General features: G+C 33.2%; 1 protein-coding gene across 17 annotated transcripts in view; it reads right to left on the minus strand.

The window, feature by feature from the left end:
• Positions 1-53: 53 nt before the first annotated feature.
• The window catches only part of ZNF644 (zinc finger protein 644), a 101,765-nt gene continuing 84,464 nt past the window's right edge, over positions 54-17,354 (minus strand). For 12 of the 17 annotated variants that reach the window (XM_081818768.1, XM_031021134.2, XM_081818762.1 and 9 more), the window contains 3 exons: positions 16,977-17,099; positions 2,232-2,334; positions 54-1,459 (listed from right to left, as the gene is read on the minus strand). In XM_081818768.1, coding sequence (XP_081674894.1) covers positions 1,267-1,459; positions 2,232-2,334; positions 16,977-17,099 — 419 coding nt within the window. In that variant the 3' untranslated portion in view covers positions 54-1,266. Of the gene's footprint in view, positions 1,460-2,231; positions 2,335-4,344; positions 4,415-16,976; positions 17,100-17,354 lie in introns of all 17 variants that reach the window. The other 5 variants (XM_081818771.1, XR_014144975.1, XR_014144974.1 and 2 more) reach the window with 5 other exon arrangements.

A 17,354-nucleotide genomic window follows, 5' to 3' on the forward strand; every position in this document is an offset into this window, starting at 1 on the left:
TTGTAAAGGAATCTGATTGCAGGTTAAAAGAAATAATTTGTTTTTGGAAAGAGTTTAAAAGAATCACAATTTATCATGACCAAGACATCTGCACCATATTTTCCATTCCTCACAGCACATTTATTTCAGTAATTCCGTTATGTCGGTTCTTAGCATGAGCATAGTGTTACACGATTTTCGTACATATAATCACATCCAAAACAAGTTCTAAAATTTAAATTGTAAACATTCTCATCATATGTAGAAATATTTCAATTGGTGTATTAAGTTTTGCTAACTGATCAAATTTGGAATATAAATGAGAAAGCCTATTCTAAGTTGTGTAGTGAGCATTGTTTATTAATTACATTTCTACAATGTTAAATAAAGTAAGAGGCAAACCTGTCCTGTAAGCATGTCAGATTTTAGGTAAAACATTAAAAAGAAACAAATCTGTTAACAAAAGGATGTCTTGCAATAAAGAACATTAGATTTTTTAAATCTATTATGATACAAAAATGTAAAGGGTAAATAGCATCTTTGTTGACAAAGTAGGAGGTAGCATGGATGCACCACTTTATTGTCTGAGAAATGCAACTGGAGTAAAGAATATTTCCTTACCACAAATAATTTCCAGGACTATGTACATATTTCTTTTAGAAATACTTGTTTAAACAAATCTCCCTCCACTTTTTAGTATAAAAAAAACCGTTCCATGTGATTTTAAAAAAACACTTACACATCTAGATAGAATAGTACTCTGCCCTATTTGAGTGAACAGTCTCAAACTATGAAGTACATGATATTTAATGCCCTAAGTTGAGTAAATTTAGTTTAGCGGTTCCTGGTATTATACAAAACACTAAATACATACAAACAAAATATAATATCTTATTTTTCAATGCAAGTCTTGTGGGGAATAAACAGAACCTTGATTCCGGTAACACTGCAGAAAATGTAATTTTCCAATAAGTCTGTCTTTAAGTTATCCATGTGCAACAGTTTATTAATGACTGCTTACATGTACTGATTTTTCGTTGAGTGAACATAGTTAATTGACAAAAACTTAGTAAGCCTTAAAAACACATCTTCCATCCTATATAAAATATATAGACTACTTACTGTTTGAAGTACTCAGTTTGCTCTGATGTCACTGTAATTCACTTTTCCCCATTTTCCTGCTTTAGTATTTATAAACGGATAATTTAACGTGGCTTTAAAAAAAAAAGACAAAGAATTTCAAATTTACATCCAATTTAAATTTGCTATTTAAAAGGTTTCCTTGTTCTATGAAGCTGCTTCTGCCATTAGTAGAGAAAATGAAGTTTCTGTAATGGAGGCAGGCTTTTTAAGTAGTGACGTGACTTCCACCATGCCAGCTCCAGTCCGTGGAAGATTAGCGTTTACAATGTGTCGTTGTAAGTGCTTAATCCAGTCTTCCTGAACAGACAATGGTCCACGAAAGACTAGGCCACAAAACCTATAGAAGAAGTTGATAACAGTTCTCTTAACATGACCAATTCCCTTTATTTAAAACCAATTCACATAAAATCCATAAACATAAGAAGTAGACTTTACTATATCTTGGAGATACTATCATATACTGGAGTACTTGACAACAGTTTTTAAATACATATAAAGTCAAAATGATTTAATATAATATAAAACTGCCAATTCACACGCTTAACAGCTATATTACCTGTAGTAATATTTGTAGAGGTGGAAATACTATTAAATTAAAATTAATTAAAAGGTCTTAATACCTATCCATCTCAATACATTTAAAACAACTATAATTCCAAATGTACCATTCTTTTCAAAAGACCCTTCCCCAACTCAGAATTCCATAAACCTCATGAGGATGAGAATACAAGGAGGTGGGAATAAGTTTGCATAGCTATACTTAAAGTATGAGTGGAGAGAAATGTAGTCCCAAGAAGCAGAAACTCAAGCCAAATAAAAAAAAATTCAAACCAAATCAAAGTAAACCAAACAAAGCAACTAAGTAAGATACAACAAAAAAAGCTACTTTCATAAATCACAGTATCACTGAAGTTCTGAGATACAAAAAATTTATTCATCAGTTATGAAATAGTGTATTATGAGCTAAGTAATATTTTAAGCCTGTCTCCAAAAGTTCATTTATAACTTGATAGCTGAGAATGCACCTTCTGCCACAAATTAAAAATCCCTAATATGTCTCAAAGCAAAATCTGAAGAAACTGAGCAGATATGGCAATATAAGCATATACCTGCATCGGAGAATGTAAACCTCGTCAGCACCATGAGGTAATGTTAGCATTTTCTTCTTGCTTCCAGATCTTGACCTTGATTTCTTTTGCTTACAATCTAAGGCTAAAAAAGGGAAGAGAAAGACTTAACATTTCATATATATTCTAAAATATAAATACATACTTCTAGAGAGGTCAGACCGTCTAAACCAAGTTAGAAAAAGTCTACATTCATTTGTATTCCCTGAAGCATGCACTAACTTGCAGCTGGGTCTTTAACAACAGTAACATTCTTCCTGTACTACTTTTCAAATGCTTTATCATATACCAAACTAGAACTGAGAGAATATAACTAAACTTGAAATTACTAAATTGGCCAATTTTTACAATGGTAATCTTTCGTCTTACAATCCTAAGTACATTATTTTCATATCTATTAATCTTCCTTATTTCCAGGAAAATTATAACCTTTTATTTAAGATCATTAAATTAAGTTTCCATCTGATTACTATTCCATTATTCTCACATGCTTTGAAAACTTAGTAAAGAATCAACAACAACATAATAAAAAGTCAATGAGAAATCAATTTTATAGCAAATACATAATAAATAGCTCTTAAAATTATATGCTGGCCCTACATATGGAAGGGCAAAAAAGCTCAATTCTCATTTTTTAACTCAACCTGTATTGCATGTACAACAATTTTTATTTTACTAAGAAATAAATGTAAATCCAGAATATCTCACATAACTTTACAAATGGACCGGAAACATAATGCTAACTATTCTTCACATTTTTTTTTGAATTTTACATTTTCTCCTATAACTTATTTTAAAATGTGATTAAAAAGGGAAAAAGATTTTTATATTAAAAGTGGATCAAAATTTTTGTGCTGTTCTTGCAATTACTTCAATTACTTGACTTCTCCTTTAATCACTTATTCTAAAAAATATAATTTAATAAAGGGAAAAAAGCTATTTTTTGTAGGTAGGAATGACAGGACATAACATTTTATTGGTTTTTGAATACAACTACACCATTCCTTTGGACAAAGGGATGACAATATTCCAGGGTGCTGCTGGTCAATTAGCAGGAAGAGAAGGTAAGAGTTTATCTCTAGGGATCCAAGGGGGAGGGAAACTAATGTAACAGAAGAGTTACACAAATGGCTTTTCTTCTGTTAACCTGTCATGTGAAATCCCTTGAAAAATTCCAGGTAAGAGAGAATAGGAACTGGCTATTCAAGGATTCTGTGAAATGAGTTGTTCAAAGTCCAGATTCCAAAAGAACAGATGCTACTATTACAAAACCAGTGAACACAGTTCCTTACAGTAGTCAAGTGGCAATGCTAACAGAAATGTCATATAGAAAATTAAAAACCATGAGAAGCCTAGATAAATCTCATTCAAGCCACTGGTTTCTGCTTCTTGTAACCTGCCTCTTTAAAAGTAAAATCCTGCTTGGGTCCAGAGTATTCCTTTGCTTATGCTCAGAAGAAGAATCTAATAAGTAAAGAACTGCAGGAAATCAAGTTAAGAATGGCTAATTCAAAAAAACTAAATAACCAAAATCTGGAATAGAAAAATCTTATAAATTATTAGTTATCTCAGTCAAGAGCCTGGCACATAGTAGAAACTCAACAAATACTTCTGGTGAAAAAACAAAGGAAAACCCAATAATTTAACCTTTGACACTTAGGCAGCATATGAATGGAAATTTGTTCTACCACTATGCAATACAGGTAGCATTCCTGTAGAACACCTGTGCGTCATTTGTTTAAATGAATATGTTGCTAACAGTCACACTGAAATTCTTCAATGATCAGTCTAGCTTAGATGTAGAAACTAAGTTCTTCACAACCATTAGGAAGAGTGAGGTACCAAGTGCTTTGTAATTAGCACCTTCTTTTTCCTAGTTGCACTGGTGAGCAATTTGAATTTAAGTGGATTTTAAAGCATAAAGCAATTCATACACTAGAAGTAAAGAGTTTAGGGAACTCAAAGGGCTAAGTGCTACTAGATGTCAGCTATTCTTTCCCTATCTAAAAGGTAAACCACACACAATCCCTGTCTTTGTTATGTGGAACAGAATAAGCATTTTTGGTTTATCATGAGATTATAGGGAGAATCTTACTTTGATGAGCTTGCTGGTTGTCAAAATTGCCACACTGTATTCAAATTCCTTTTAAAATGTAAATAAATTACTGTAGGATACAAACAGAATGCATTATAACAATACTTCAAAAATTTGTTCACAGAATGCTAATGTTAAGTGTGTAAAGCAAATTGAGGGAGAAGGGCAGAGGGTGATGGGCAAGTATGCAATAGAATGTTTTATCAGTTATATTTAGATGCCATAATTCTTTAAAAATGGAACTGGACATGTTTACTTTGAGATATAGAAATGTTTTTGACTTTAATACAGGAAAAAGAATTTTTCTGACTTTTGATGTTGTACAGACTCTAGAAACTGAGGTTTAGGCTGTTTTATAAATGATCAGATCTCAATTTTAAATGACAATGCCATAAGCTTTTATAGTAATTAATATTTGAAGGTATCATGACTTTGGAAAGTAGGACAACTCTGCCAGCATATGACTGAGATTCTCCATTACCCAGGATTCCAAGTAAGTTTAGAGAACCACATGCATTGGGCATCCTTGGAAGTTTGTCCATAAAGTAAGGATATTAAAAACTTGGGACCTCTAGTAATTATACTTAAGTACCTTGGTGTCTTAATATCTCCATAATCACTTTTAAATTTCTTATCCCCTGAAATGTCATGTATTTATTTTAGATGGTAAAACATGAATACATTTTACAAGAATAGTTTTTTTCTAATACCAACATCCAAACTTCACCCCTGCATTATTGCTCAAACGTTTTAGAAAAATCTGCAAAAAAATGAGTATTTAGTATATTATTAATATGCACACAAAGGGGACATCCATATGGTATTCTCTACATGAAAAAGATGATTTACACAAAATGTTCCACTAAATGAAAAAGATGATGTACAAACATATCTATTACACAAATGTTCTCATTCAACAGTTTTTATTATATGTAAAGGGAAAAGCAGTTTTATTCTGGACTGTACCAGGAGTCACTAGAACATTAAAAGCAGAACACTAACACATTCAGTTTTAATATAATGGGGCATATCAATATTTGTGATAAATAGCCAAAGCTTTAACAAAGTTGTTTACATTAATAATCTGCCAAATATATAACTTTATACAAAGCATTTCTTCGTAAAAGGATTTTATTTGCACTTAGTGTCAAAAAATAAAAACACACACTTTTTATCTCTTCCAAAGTATTTTAAATCTAACACTGTTTCTATACTTAAAATTTACACAAAATACTAGATTGGTTTTAGAATCTTAATTTTCTTCTCCTTGAGTATAACTGCATTTTAGAAAGGAACAAACTCAGTCATTCAAACCTTCCTAAGGTACCTATTCAGGGGGGCAGAAAATGTTTAAGTGATCAATTTTAACCAGAAGACTGTTAAAAACATCTTTGCAGTTACCTGATTTATAAAGGATCTAATCTGCTACTGGGAGTATTTTACTTATAACGAGGATAAACTATGCTGTAAGGTTATACACAAAGTTTTAGAATATACCTTTCCTTTCAGTAAAACAGCTGTTTGATCAAATAGGAATGAAAGAGAAATACAGTAGACTTATGAACCCTCAAAAAGAACACCACACTGCTATGCTACAAAATACAACAACAGCAACAACAACAACAAAATGTGTTTAAAGCATTAAACCAGATCAGTTAAAAGCAAATCAATGAGTAACACAAGAGATACAAATTCGAGTTTGCTTTCTGAGCCTTATTTAGTTTTATACCTGGAAGAAAAATAATTTACTTTGGGCTCCAACATTATTTAATAAGTCCTTTTGACCTTTTTACCTTTCTGCCCATTACATACAACTATTTCAATGAATTTCATTTTCTTTTTAGTTCACTACACAAATGACCTCCAAAAATTAGTATTTATTTCTTAGAAACATCTGAAGCTTCAGTGTGGTAAAGAAGCACATCATAACTAAATTAACATTCACCTCCAAAATATTTTTATTTGCAATCATCTTCCCCTACCCAGTCAATTCCAAGTCCCATCTCATCTGTTTTGTTCCTAACTGGTTTTTGGCATCTCTGGAGTAAAGTGAAACTTAATACAATGGCCAGGTTATACACATCCAAAATAAGAGGTATAGTATAAGCTCTACTAGAGGGAAGAAAATTTCTTCTCCATCTAGTTGGCCTGTATAAGATGGGTAGGCAGCAATAATAGCTATGAACTCATTCAGGAAGACAGTAGGGATAAAAAAGATGGAAAGAGGTAGTCATCATTCCACCACCATTAACACACTGGTGGTGGAGGTAAGTAGTGGCAGTGGAGAGAGGTAGGAGGAGAATGCATATGTCCCAAGGGGTACACATATGTGAGATGATAAATAAACTCAATTCTGGTTGCTGTCATTAGTCCTTCAAAGTTCTTAAGTCCCAAGCATATAAAAGACAGTGCAAAGAGCATTTTGTTTCCCTCACCCCAGCTGAAAAGGGAACATCGGTTTTGGTGGGGGGGAGGAATGGGAGGAGAAACATGTTACCTTGTATAAAACAGGGATGGGGGATAGAGGAAGCCAAATTCTTATTTCTTCAGTGTACACTCTTCTCTTTGCATAAAGTGCCTACAAGACAGACTTCATGGGTATATGACTTGTGCAGTCACATAGGATCCCATACTTGCTTAAAGACTGTTGTCATACGCAATCTTGAAATTCTTAATAGTTTTTTAACACAAGACGTTACATCTTCATTTTGCACTGGATCCTGCAAAATATGTTGCCAGTTCTGGGTCCTGAGTACCTACCACTCTAAATGAGAAAGCCAGCCCTCAGGTGCACCTCTTAATCTCTTGACTCATAAAAAAAATAGCTATTAAGAGAAAAATTGTTAAATCCCACTCTCTATAGCCTATTAAAACGGAAAAGACTTCCCTAATTCCAATACCAATTTTTTGTTTCTAGGTATACTACCATAATCAAACCAGCCATTATTCCCAAGATACATATAAAGCAGTTTAAGGGGTTTACTGTCATGAAAAGCAATGTTCCCCTTCCAATCAGAACTAAGCATATAGATAGATATATAATTAGCAACTCAGAAGTATATTGTCACCATTATTTTCTCTTGATATTTTCACTCCAAAATTGGATATTTTTTCAGTATCCTGAGTTACTTTCATCAATTTTTAGAGTTTCCATTCTCAGTGACTAAAAGTAATAACTAACCCAGAATCACAGAGCAATCATGGCAAAGTTAATTAGATCCTGCAAGATTTAACATTTTACCTAAAAAGGATGGAATGCAAAATACCTGAAAAGCAGATTTCCTTTGCTTTAAGTATGAGGTTTATTGCTTAAAGTATTAGTCTAGAAGAGGCAGGTAGCTTGAGTTTGCCCTACAAATTAAGGATTATATTAAGGGTAGGAATAGCCTTCTATCCTTGGTTCAGAGAATGAGTTCAAGCAAATGAAGGTAGCCTTTATTTAAACTTAGGTCTACTTGGGAGAAAAAAAGGTACAATTTGTAGAAGTCTCTGCTATTTCAAAGTACAGGGGATATTTGTAAAAGAATATTCTGAGCAATATTCCCCCAAAGAGTGAAGGGAAAAGCTAAACATAAGTATACTTTATCACAGATTTTTATAAACAAAGAAATTGGAAGTAGACTAGTTTTTCCAGCTTGTCAAAAGCTAAAAGCTAACAATACCTTGGCTACAAGTTGTTTACTGGTCAGTTAAGAGTTAATAAGGATAGCAAATGTATTATTTCTCTGTGGTAACAGGTTAGGAAAAAACATTTAAAATTTCTTAAGATGGGTTTGACTTGCATGCTGTTTTCTAAAGCAAAATATGCACTTACCAATATCAACCACTTTTCCAAAACTAAGACACATCTAAAATTGGAATAAACATTAAAATACCTATCTGCTATAAAACACTTTTGTTTAGAATTATTTGCATGTAATCACACTCCCTGACCCCTAAAAGCCTCAGTATTTTCAAAATATCATTTCATATTTAGTAGGAGTAATTAAATAAATGTTTCTGATTATAAAATTAGGTAAGGAAACAACCTTACTTTAATATTGCCATAAATTATCTTTAATATAATCATGTTCAAGTTACATAGGGCGCACAATAATTATAATGGTATATCTAAAGGTCACAAATGCACAAATCCCAATAGATCTAATTTTTTTTTATAATTTTGAAGTTTTTACACATTCCAGTCAAAATCCAAACTACAATCAAACATGGTGTTGATCAGGCACCTTCTGCTTTGAGTTAACTTCCAGCTAAGGCCACAATTAAATATATGTTCTAAACACTGCACAGCAAAAATTAACCTTATTCCTCAAATTCCAGACACAACAAAGAAACTATTGAATACTATTTTCCACTTCTTAGATACATGAGAGACCAAGAGTCTCCATCAAGTCATTCATCCTCTCACCCTAACCTCCAACAGAGAAAGTCTGTGTATTGTTTTATTATTTCCATAAAGTCATTTAATGCAGATTACTTACAAGTTAGCTCTGGCCAGAACATGCCTTGTTACTTATAAGGTCTAACTATATCTTAATCCAGATTATAAACAGCATTAAAAAATTCATGTTAGAATAGAATCATAGCACACACAAAACATTACAACAAAGGATATAAAGATATTAGACACGTTAAAAAATCCAAACATATAAAAATCTAGGTTAATACAATTGTTAAAAAGATCAAACAAGATATAAAAAGCAAAATTCAGAAAATTAGTAACAGAACCAACAAGAATGGTAGGGGACTAGTTAAGATTTTTATGAAAAACAAATGGTCAAAAAAGATTATCAACCAAATAGAATTTCTAAATTTTATAACTAATGATATCAAAAGCAGGCATCATAAAATGTAAATATTTTGTGCTACAACGGTACAAAACTCTTCCGAGTTCCACTCTCCTAAACACAAATTTACTGATTCGATCAGTGTGGTTATTTGCTTTGTTACAGTGAATAGCTAGATGATAACGTATTGCTGGGTAAGTAATGAAGCCTATCCTTTACTTAGAAACACCATGGTAGCAGATTCATTAACTATACTGACTGGTGTAACCATCCTCCTGGTAACAAGATTTAAAACCTAAGTCATCTCTATCTCTGTCCTCTTATTCTTCTACCTCTAACTAATCTGCCAAGCTCTGCTTATTTTTCCTTCCGTAGTATTACCTTTTAATTATTATCTTTCCTTTGCATTCATATTGTCATCGTCCTGGTTCAGGACTCCTAAAATGACCTCACCTACAATTTCTCCACCTCCCCAGCAAATCCTTTAACTTTTCTCCAATTCTTAAAACAAACAAACAAACAAAAAACACTTCACTTGTTCCTCACTAAAAAGTTAATTCCATCACCATAGATTAGCATTCCATATCCTTTACCTGTCCGCCTCTACCTCCTACTTCCTTGTATTTTCAATAAACTTCCCACTGTCCCAAGTTGCTCCCTCCTATAGGGATGCTTCTTCCCTACCCCTGATCCCTATTTCCATTTCAATTAGCTATCCTCAGGGTCCAAATCAAATGTTACTTCCAAAAGCCTTGCTGGGTCCTGGTCCAGCTGAAAGTACCTTCCTCTTCCTCACAGTATTTCATGAGGAGAGGTGTAACTCTCCAATGGCACTTACAATTTGTCTTGTATTACAGTTATGTATTATGTGCTTCTACTATAAGATCCAATTTATCTCTGCAGTACTTAGCACAATGCATAAACCAAGTAGGAACCGAAAAAAAATTGCTTGTTGAATTTGTGAATAAATCAGCCAATCAATTTTTAGTATTGTGGGCAAATAGCCCATTTCTTGCTCGCATAATAAAACATTTAGTATCCATAAGGGTGACTCTTATTTATCAAATGATTAAATTATAGTCAGTCTACAGTTTCACAAGGCAGAAATAAGAACAACATTTTAGAAACATTATCATCAAAATGGTTAGGATAAAATCAAGTGTGACACTAGTCTTCGATTACCTTGAAAATTTATTCAATTTGAATAATTTATTATTGTGCTAATGCTGAATGATGACACATTATTGTGCAGATAAATATATACAGAGATGCACTTTTAATGAAGAACAGTACTACAGAGATAAGCTGTAGCCAGGAAAATATAGAAACACATCTTTCATTTTATCAGGGATAGCTTTTTAAAATACAAGTCTGACCACATTATTCCCTTATTTTAAAAAATTCTTCCATGATTTCCAAATTTTTTTAGCAAGCATTCAAAGCATCAACCCCACCTTTCTGGCATTACCATCTTCCCAAATACCTGTAATTCAATCTCCTAGTACCTTTTGAACTCAAAATTTCATCCCTTTGTGCCTAAACTATGTCCCTCTCTCCACCTAGAATGTTCTACTTCATCTCTTCTTCCTAAAACTACTCATCCTTCAAGTTTAGGGTCTAGCCGAAACCTTATAAACTTTTCCAGTTTAGTACACTTGTACTATCCCACAGGATCATGTGTATGTTTATGCAGCTGAAGTGCAGGGTCTTTACAGCCTCAGAGCTAGCACTGTCCTGGTATATGATATAGTAGCTAAAAATTTTGTTGAATGAATGAAAATTTTGACTACCAGTTTTATTTTTCTCTCTCATTTTAAACATAATGACAAGAAACATAGCAGCATGAACCACTCTTACTTTTCCTTTTTCCTTCTTTTTGAGCCTCTATTTAAATAATGAGTCAAAAATTGTGAGAGCAGCAGGAAAAAAGAACCCAACTTAATTTCCAGCCTAGAATAAAATAAACACCTTTATATCCTACAGCACTTATACTTTACTTCCATTTACTTGTATACTATCTTGCACAGTTCTCTAATTTTGATAGTTTTATATGTGTTGCCAATAATGCTCTCCTAAGTTCTTTGATGACAGGGATATGCTTCATACTTCTCATGTATCGTCCATATAGCCTAGTCTAGAGTAATTATCAAGGTATCTGCTTTAACTAAAAGCTAGTTTGCTCCTTTAAAGTTTAATCATATTAAGAAAATAAAATGTTCTGTTTGTACTACTCTTTCAGGCTGAATGAATCACTATAAAAGCATGCAATTTCCTCAAGATGTAATTTTATAATAATGTTTTAAAAGACACTGCAGAGACACTCACGAAAAGACAAATAATTTAATGCATCTTGAGAAGCTTTCACAATACTATTTTTTTCTTTCCACCACAGGAGAAAAGTGTTCCTAGAGCACTTTCCACAATACAAGAATTACTCTTCTGGGGTGCGTGGGTGGCTCAGTCATTAAGCGTCTGCCTTCGGCTCAGGTCATGATCCCAGGGTCCTGGGATCGAGTCCCACATCGGGCTCCCTGCTCAGCAGGAAGTCTGCTTCTCTCTCTCCCACTCGCCCTGCTTGTGTTCCTGCTCTCGCTATCTCTCTGTCAAATAAATAAAATAAAAAATAAAAAAAAATCTTAAAAAAAAAAAGAATTACTCTTCTGGTGGCTTATCTGCACGCTCAGCACCTGGCACTGTGTTACAGATTCATTAGCACTTGGGTGTTGCAGGCCTCTATGGCCAATTATATCATTAAAGCTGAAAACAGGCAAAAGACCCTATTAAGTTAGCACACAATCTACTATTCCATTTAAAAGTGGATGGTATGAAAAATAAAACACTGACTTTACTAAAAAAAGAATGTAGATATATTGCACTGGTGGTATTGACTGAAAGACTCTCTAGTACCAATTTTTAAGTTCTCTTTTTCTCATTGGAAGTTATTTACTAATTATGATGGTGGTGAGTCTGTTGGTGTAGAACAGCAATAATCCTGCTTTACTTCTAAAATGTTGACATGGAAGTGTTCTTGAAGGTAATGAAATGAAGCCCTTCCCCCAAATATACTTGCAAATAAAAATGTTTTCGGAGACACATGGGTGGCTGAGTCAGTTAAGTGTCCAACTCAATTTTGGCTCAGGTCATGATCTCAGGGCTGTGAGATCAATCCCTTCGTCGGGCTCTGCACTGGGTGCACTGGTTGCGTGCTTGGGTTTCTCTCTCTCCCTTTCCCTTTGCCTCACCCCTTCTTTAAAAAAAAAAAAAAGTTTTTCTTGCATTAATTTTAAGTAACTAGAAATCTCCAATTTAAATACTGGAGGCCAGCATTTTATTAAAAGAATATGATCTACAAATAAAAAATAAATAAATAAAATACGATCTACAGATAAACATTTGAATACAATGAGTAAAGAAAATTTACTTGCTGCCATAGAAGAAGTATTATGATTTCTAAAATCTTACTACTGTTGATTCTGGTCAGTACTATTCCCTAAGAGAAAAAGTCACTTAAGGGGAGCGTTTTCAATCTGTGGGTAGTAACTTCTTAGTAGGTAGTAAATCAATTTACTGGGTCATGACTAGCATTATTTTTAATGAAAAAGAATAAAACAGAAATATTAGAGTATATCCCATTCAGTCCAGGTGAGTAATGAGTGAACAAGTGAGTATGTGTATTAAAGTGAGTTTGTATACAGGGTCAAGATGTAAAATGGAGCTCCAATAAAAATGCTGAACACCACTATTACTCTTTCTCCTTTCTAAGAGATAACATGGCTCTGTACCACAGGGAAGCATAGTGCAAACATTCATTCATCTTACTGATATATTTCCTTTCACAACAACCTACTCAGACTTTAATTATTTCCTTTTCTTTACCTGTTGGAATTCACTCTTACTTTGACCTCAAAATATTTTTTTTTGGTTCCTTATTGCAAATTAACTTGATAGAATATACTCGGCCTTAAATAATTTTAAATATTTTAGAAACTTTAATAACCAAGGTGACCATATAATTTATTGTCCAATCCAGGACACTTATGAAAGAGGCAATCTTCTATTACTCAGTTGGGACAACAGGGCTAACCCAGTTTGTAGTCACTCTACTAATAACTTAGTAATGCTGTGTTTTTAATACTGCCAGTATAAAAAGGCTATCATTTAAATATTAAACACAAAAAAATCAATAGTAAAATTAAAAGTCCAAAAGCATTTAATATGAACTACATAAGATTTCTGATTTTTAATGAAAATTATGTAATGTTCTTATTAGATTGTATAAATAATTAACCAGGAAAAAATTTGCATGAGCAGTTAATCTAAAGAGAACAAAACCTGAAAAAGAAGTCCACCAATAGTGTGGTCTATCTTAACTGTAATAAATTCCTATTTAGAAGTATGCCTTGAATTTACAATATATGATATAAAGTAAACCCTTTGGCACTAGCCTCTTTAGACAAAAATTCATTTTAAAAAAGGTAAAAAAAATGCTTCATAAATGATTATCCACAAGCACATGGAAATTATTAAATAATTATTTGAACTTGCCCAATGGATTATAAATTTCTGGGCAAAATGAAGTCTATTCTTTTTTGACAGTTTAACTCTGTCCCAAGTATGGCTACCCTTCCACGTCTTCAATTCCAAGCTTTCCTACTTTATGTCCTTTTACTAAAATTATGAAGCGTATTATATTTTAGTTTATATTTGTGACCATATAAATTAGTTTTGATGTTACACAGTTCCAGCATTCTAAGCATTTTCTAACTCTTACCACAAACACACACACACAAAAAGATTTCTTAGGGCTCCTGATTCCTAGCTCTGTGTTCTTTCTACTTCATTTTTGTCATCTCCTCTTTCTCAGCTTTCCGCCAGAGGAAGAAGGGTCTATGGATGATAACCTTCAAGGGATACAAAACCTATATATAGAAAACTTTTTATCTGTAGATGAATAAGTGCATGTTTCTGGGATGGGGCCCACAGCTTTCATAAAATTCTCAAAGAGGTCAATGACCCAAAAAAGACTGAGAACTATCACATTAGAATTACGTGAGTCATCAAGTAAATAGCTATTTGGGGAAACAGAGGAGCATCCTTTTTGATCTATTCAGGCTAGCTAGAATATTTACCTCCCTCAAAAGACTGCTAGTTCCTACAGAAGAGGCTAGGAGGTGGTGTTTTCTAAGAAGGCGTGGGGGTTTATTCTATCCTAGGTAACCATGCAGACCTTTAGCATTTACTCTAGGGATACCTAAGCTTTTTCTTCAAGAGGAGGCCACATAAATAAAATCCACATGAATAAAGACTACTTGAATTAGGTACCAGCCATTCTTATGGAGGGTTTAGTCCTACCTATTTTCCCCTTACATTGTTCCAGCTTTGTCATCTACTTAGATTAAGGTAAGATTTTTTAAAAAGGATTTTGTTATTTCTTTCATCAAAACAACATCTACATATTCTTGAAAAATAATGCTTGTTGCTCATATGAATTGATGAATCCCTTATAATAACCCAGTGGAACCCTCCAGAAACTACAGGTTGGGACCATTGACTTACATCTCTGAAACTAATATGGGGGAAGAAAATAGGCACGTGGAGTTATAATACAGAACGTTCCCATTTGGAAAATTAAAAATGTTAATAAAGCTGATTAAAAAAAAACTTCTTAGTTGGCATAAGTAAGCAGCAAAGACATATTCCATGTAGCTCTACTGGTCAAGAAGCTTTCAAATATCAGGAGGAAAGTTTCAGAATTTCTAAGAAAAGGGTGCATGAATTTTTTATTTTTCCTAAAGTGGGTGTGGGCTGTGGAAAATACCACACTAGACTTTCTTCAGCTTTTCATTTCCCTTCTCTTTGCCTTAGGACTGCCAAACACACAATTTATATTTTCTAACACTTCTGACATTTTGATTAGTATTGAAGGTATTTAAAAAGTAATATCCTCTTTTTTTTCTTGATGCCCTAAGAAATGTATCCCCATTCATCCTATATTACTTTTTTCTTTAATAATGACATTTTTTTTGATAATAAAGTATTCATTAGAATGCACCCTTGGTCAGTGAAGAGTTATGATCAGTTATTTATAAATAATTAATCCTATGTTTTGAAAGATTTTCAGATGATGTAAAACCATTTTTTAATGGCCTACAAAATCTGTACTCGAGAGATGTGCCTCATGGAGTATTTGCAATTATTTGTCTGAACTGTCAGACTGAAGCATTTTTTAAAGTCCTCTAAAATCTAATCCAGGCTTGTTTCTTGGGTCCCCATTCTTTGTAAGAGTCTTATTTATTCAGTCTTCACCAGAATGCTCCCTACCTTAAAGTGAACTTCATTTTAGGATTTCCAATTGCTTGTGTTCTGTATGTGGCAGACAATAGTATTACAAACATAGGTCTAGGATAAGACAGCCTTGATTTTTCAATTTTGCTATGAATAACTACGTAAGTTTGGGTAACTTGCTTAAATTCTCTAAGCCCCAGTGTCCTGTAAAATTGAGACAATTATTGTACCTACAACTCATATGGTGGTTGTGAAGTTAAATGTTACGCATGAAAATTGCACAGCACAGTGCCTGACACATAGTAAGCGTTCAATAAAAGTTAGTGATTATGGTAACAACAATGAATTTCTGTTTCTATAGTCTTTTATTTTCACTGCCTCCCTGCTTCTAATGTCAGCAATCACCTTCCAAGCCTGATGAAGATAGGAGTAATATCATAAAAACTAAAACCTCACAGTAAGAGGTTACTAATCCAAAAGTAAAACTCACTCTATTCTCCTTTTAATACAGTCAACGGTCATGTCTGGTCATTTGTATATCAAGTCAAAGGATAAAGCAAAGAAGCAGAAGAAAGAAAGACATTAGTATGAATACAAGTGTTTCTTTGGTAGCAAGAACATATTGGATGTAAGCCATAGGAAGACATGAGGAAGAAAAAAAAGTTGGGAAAACAACAACTAGAAGAAAGCAGAAGGCAGTGATCTAAAAGAGCAAGAGAAATAAAAAGATTGGAAGGAGAATTTTAGGCAAAAGGATTTATGTGGATATATTTAGAAAAGAGGGTATATTTTAAGACGTGAGAGAAATGGGATTTGCTAAAGCAGGGTAGCTTGAAAGGCTACAAATGAAAAGAGCAAGGCATTTTGTAAGGTAAAAAGCAGTATTACATGTGAGTAAGTTAAGACAATTTTTCACAGGCTAGCAATATGAAGAGGTATCTGCAAGGTTGGGCTAACCAACCAAAAATAACACAGAAATGTGCATGCTAACATTTATGTGCTTGGCTATATTTATTAATCCTAAACATAGTTTAGGAGCATTAAAAGAAAAATCTATTCAGTTGTCAACATGGGCCATTATTAAGGCTTGCCCCTTTAAAGATATGATCTATAAATTAATGAAAATTCCTTAGTTTTCTAATCAAGCTACATGTTTGAAATTTCACAATAATTCCTTTTCCTAATAAAGCATTTCCTCAAGCTAGAACTACAATCTTTTTTACCAAAGAGAGGTGCTTTACTGGAATCCACTAACAAAAATAAATTTAAAAATCAAAAATAGTATAATTTAAAAATCAATGGGAATTATGTAGACTCAAAAGTTTCACACCTCTATTGGGTTTTTTTTCCCCAAATCAAGTCAATAAGAGCCAAATGAAAAAGAATAACTTGCTTAAAATTATATCTAACAGTTTACAAGTTGCTGAAATTTAATGTATATTCAGTCTCAACTGTGCTTACCAAAGAAAGCTATAAATATCATCTGAACTAGCACCAGTCTGGTGAGAAAAAAAGTGTACTGTACCAAGCAGACTTGCTGTGTTATCTGTTCAAACATACCTGTACCAGTCAAAAGTCCAGCACTCTTCTTTCGTGCATAAGCGCGTAAGTGGTTGGACAGGCTAACAGCACTTGTAAACGTCGTATTGCAATGCACACATGTTCTAAGCTTCACAGGCATACCTATCATTCAAAAGAAAACTATAATCCAGTTCTCACTTCAAAAAGTGAAATTTTCTTAGCTAAAAGCGTGAAGAAAAGTACCACAATAAGGATGGTTTAAAAAACGTTCATTGAATTAGCTTAACTTAAAATAAAGAGGGGGAATTAAGTTAACTATTAGTTTGTTGTTAGTATTTAGAGCCAACCCATGCTCTTTGGAAATGTGGAAGAGGAGTGCCTTGAACCTCTGAGCTCCTCTGGATTTAACACCTATTA

The sequence above is a fragment of the Leptonychotes weddellii genome, chromosome 4, assembly GCF_054177405.1.
Source record: "Leptonychotes weddellii isolate Sample4059 chromosome 4, ASM5417740v2, whole genome shotgun sequence".
Taxonomy (NCBI): Eukaryota; Metazoa; Chordata; class Mammalia; order Carnivora; family Phocidae; genus Leptonychotes; species Leptonychotes weddellii.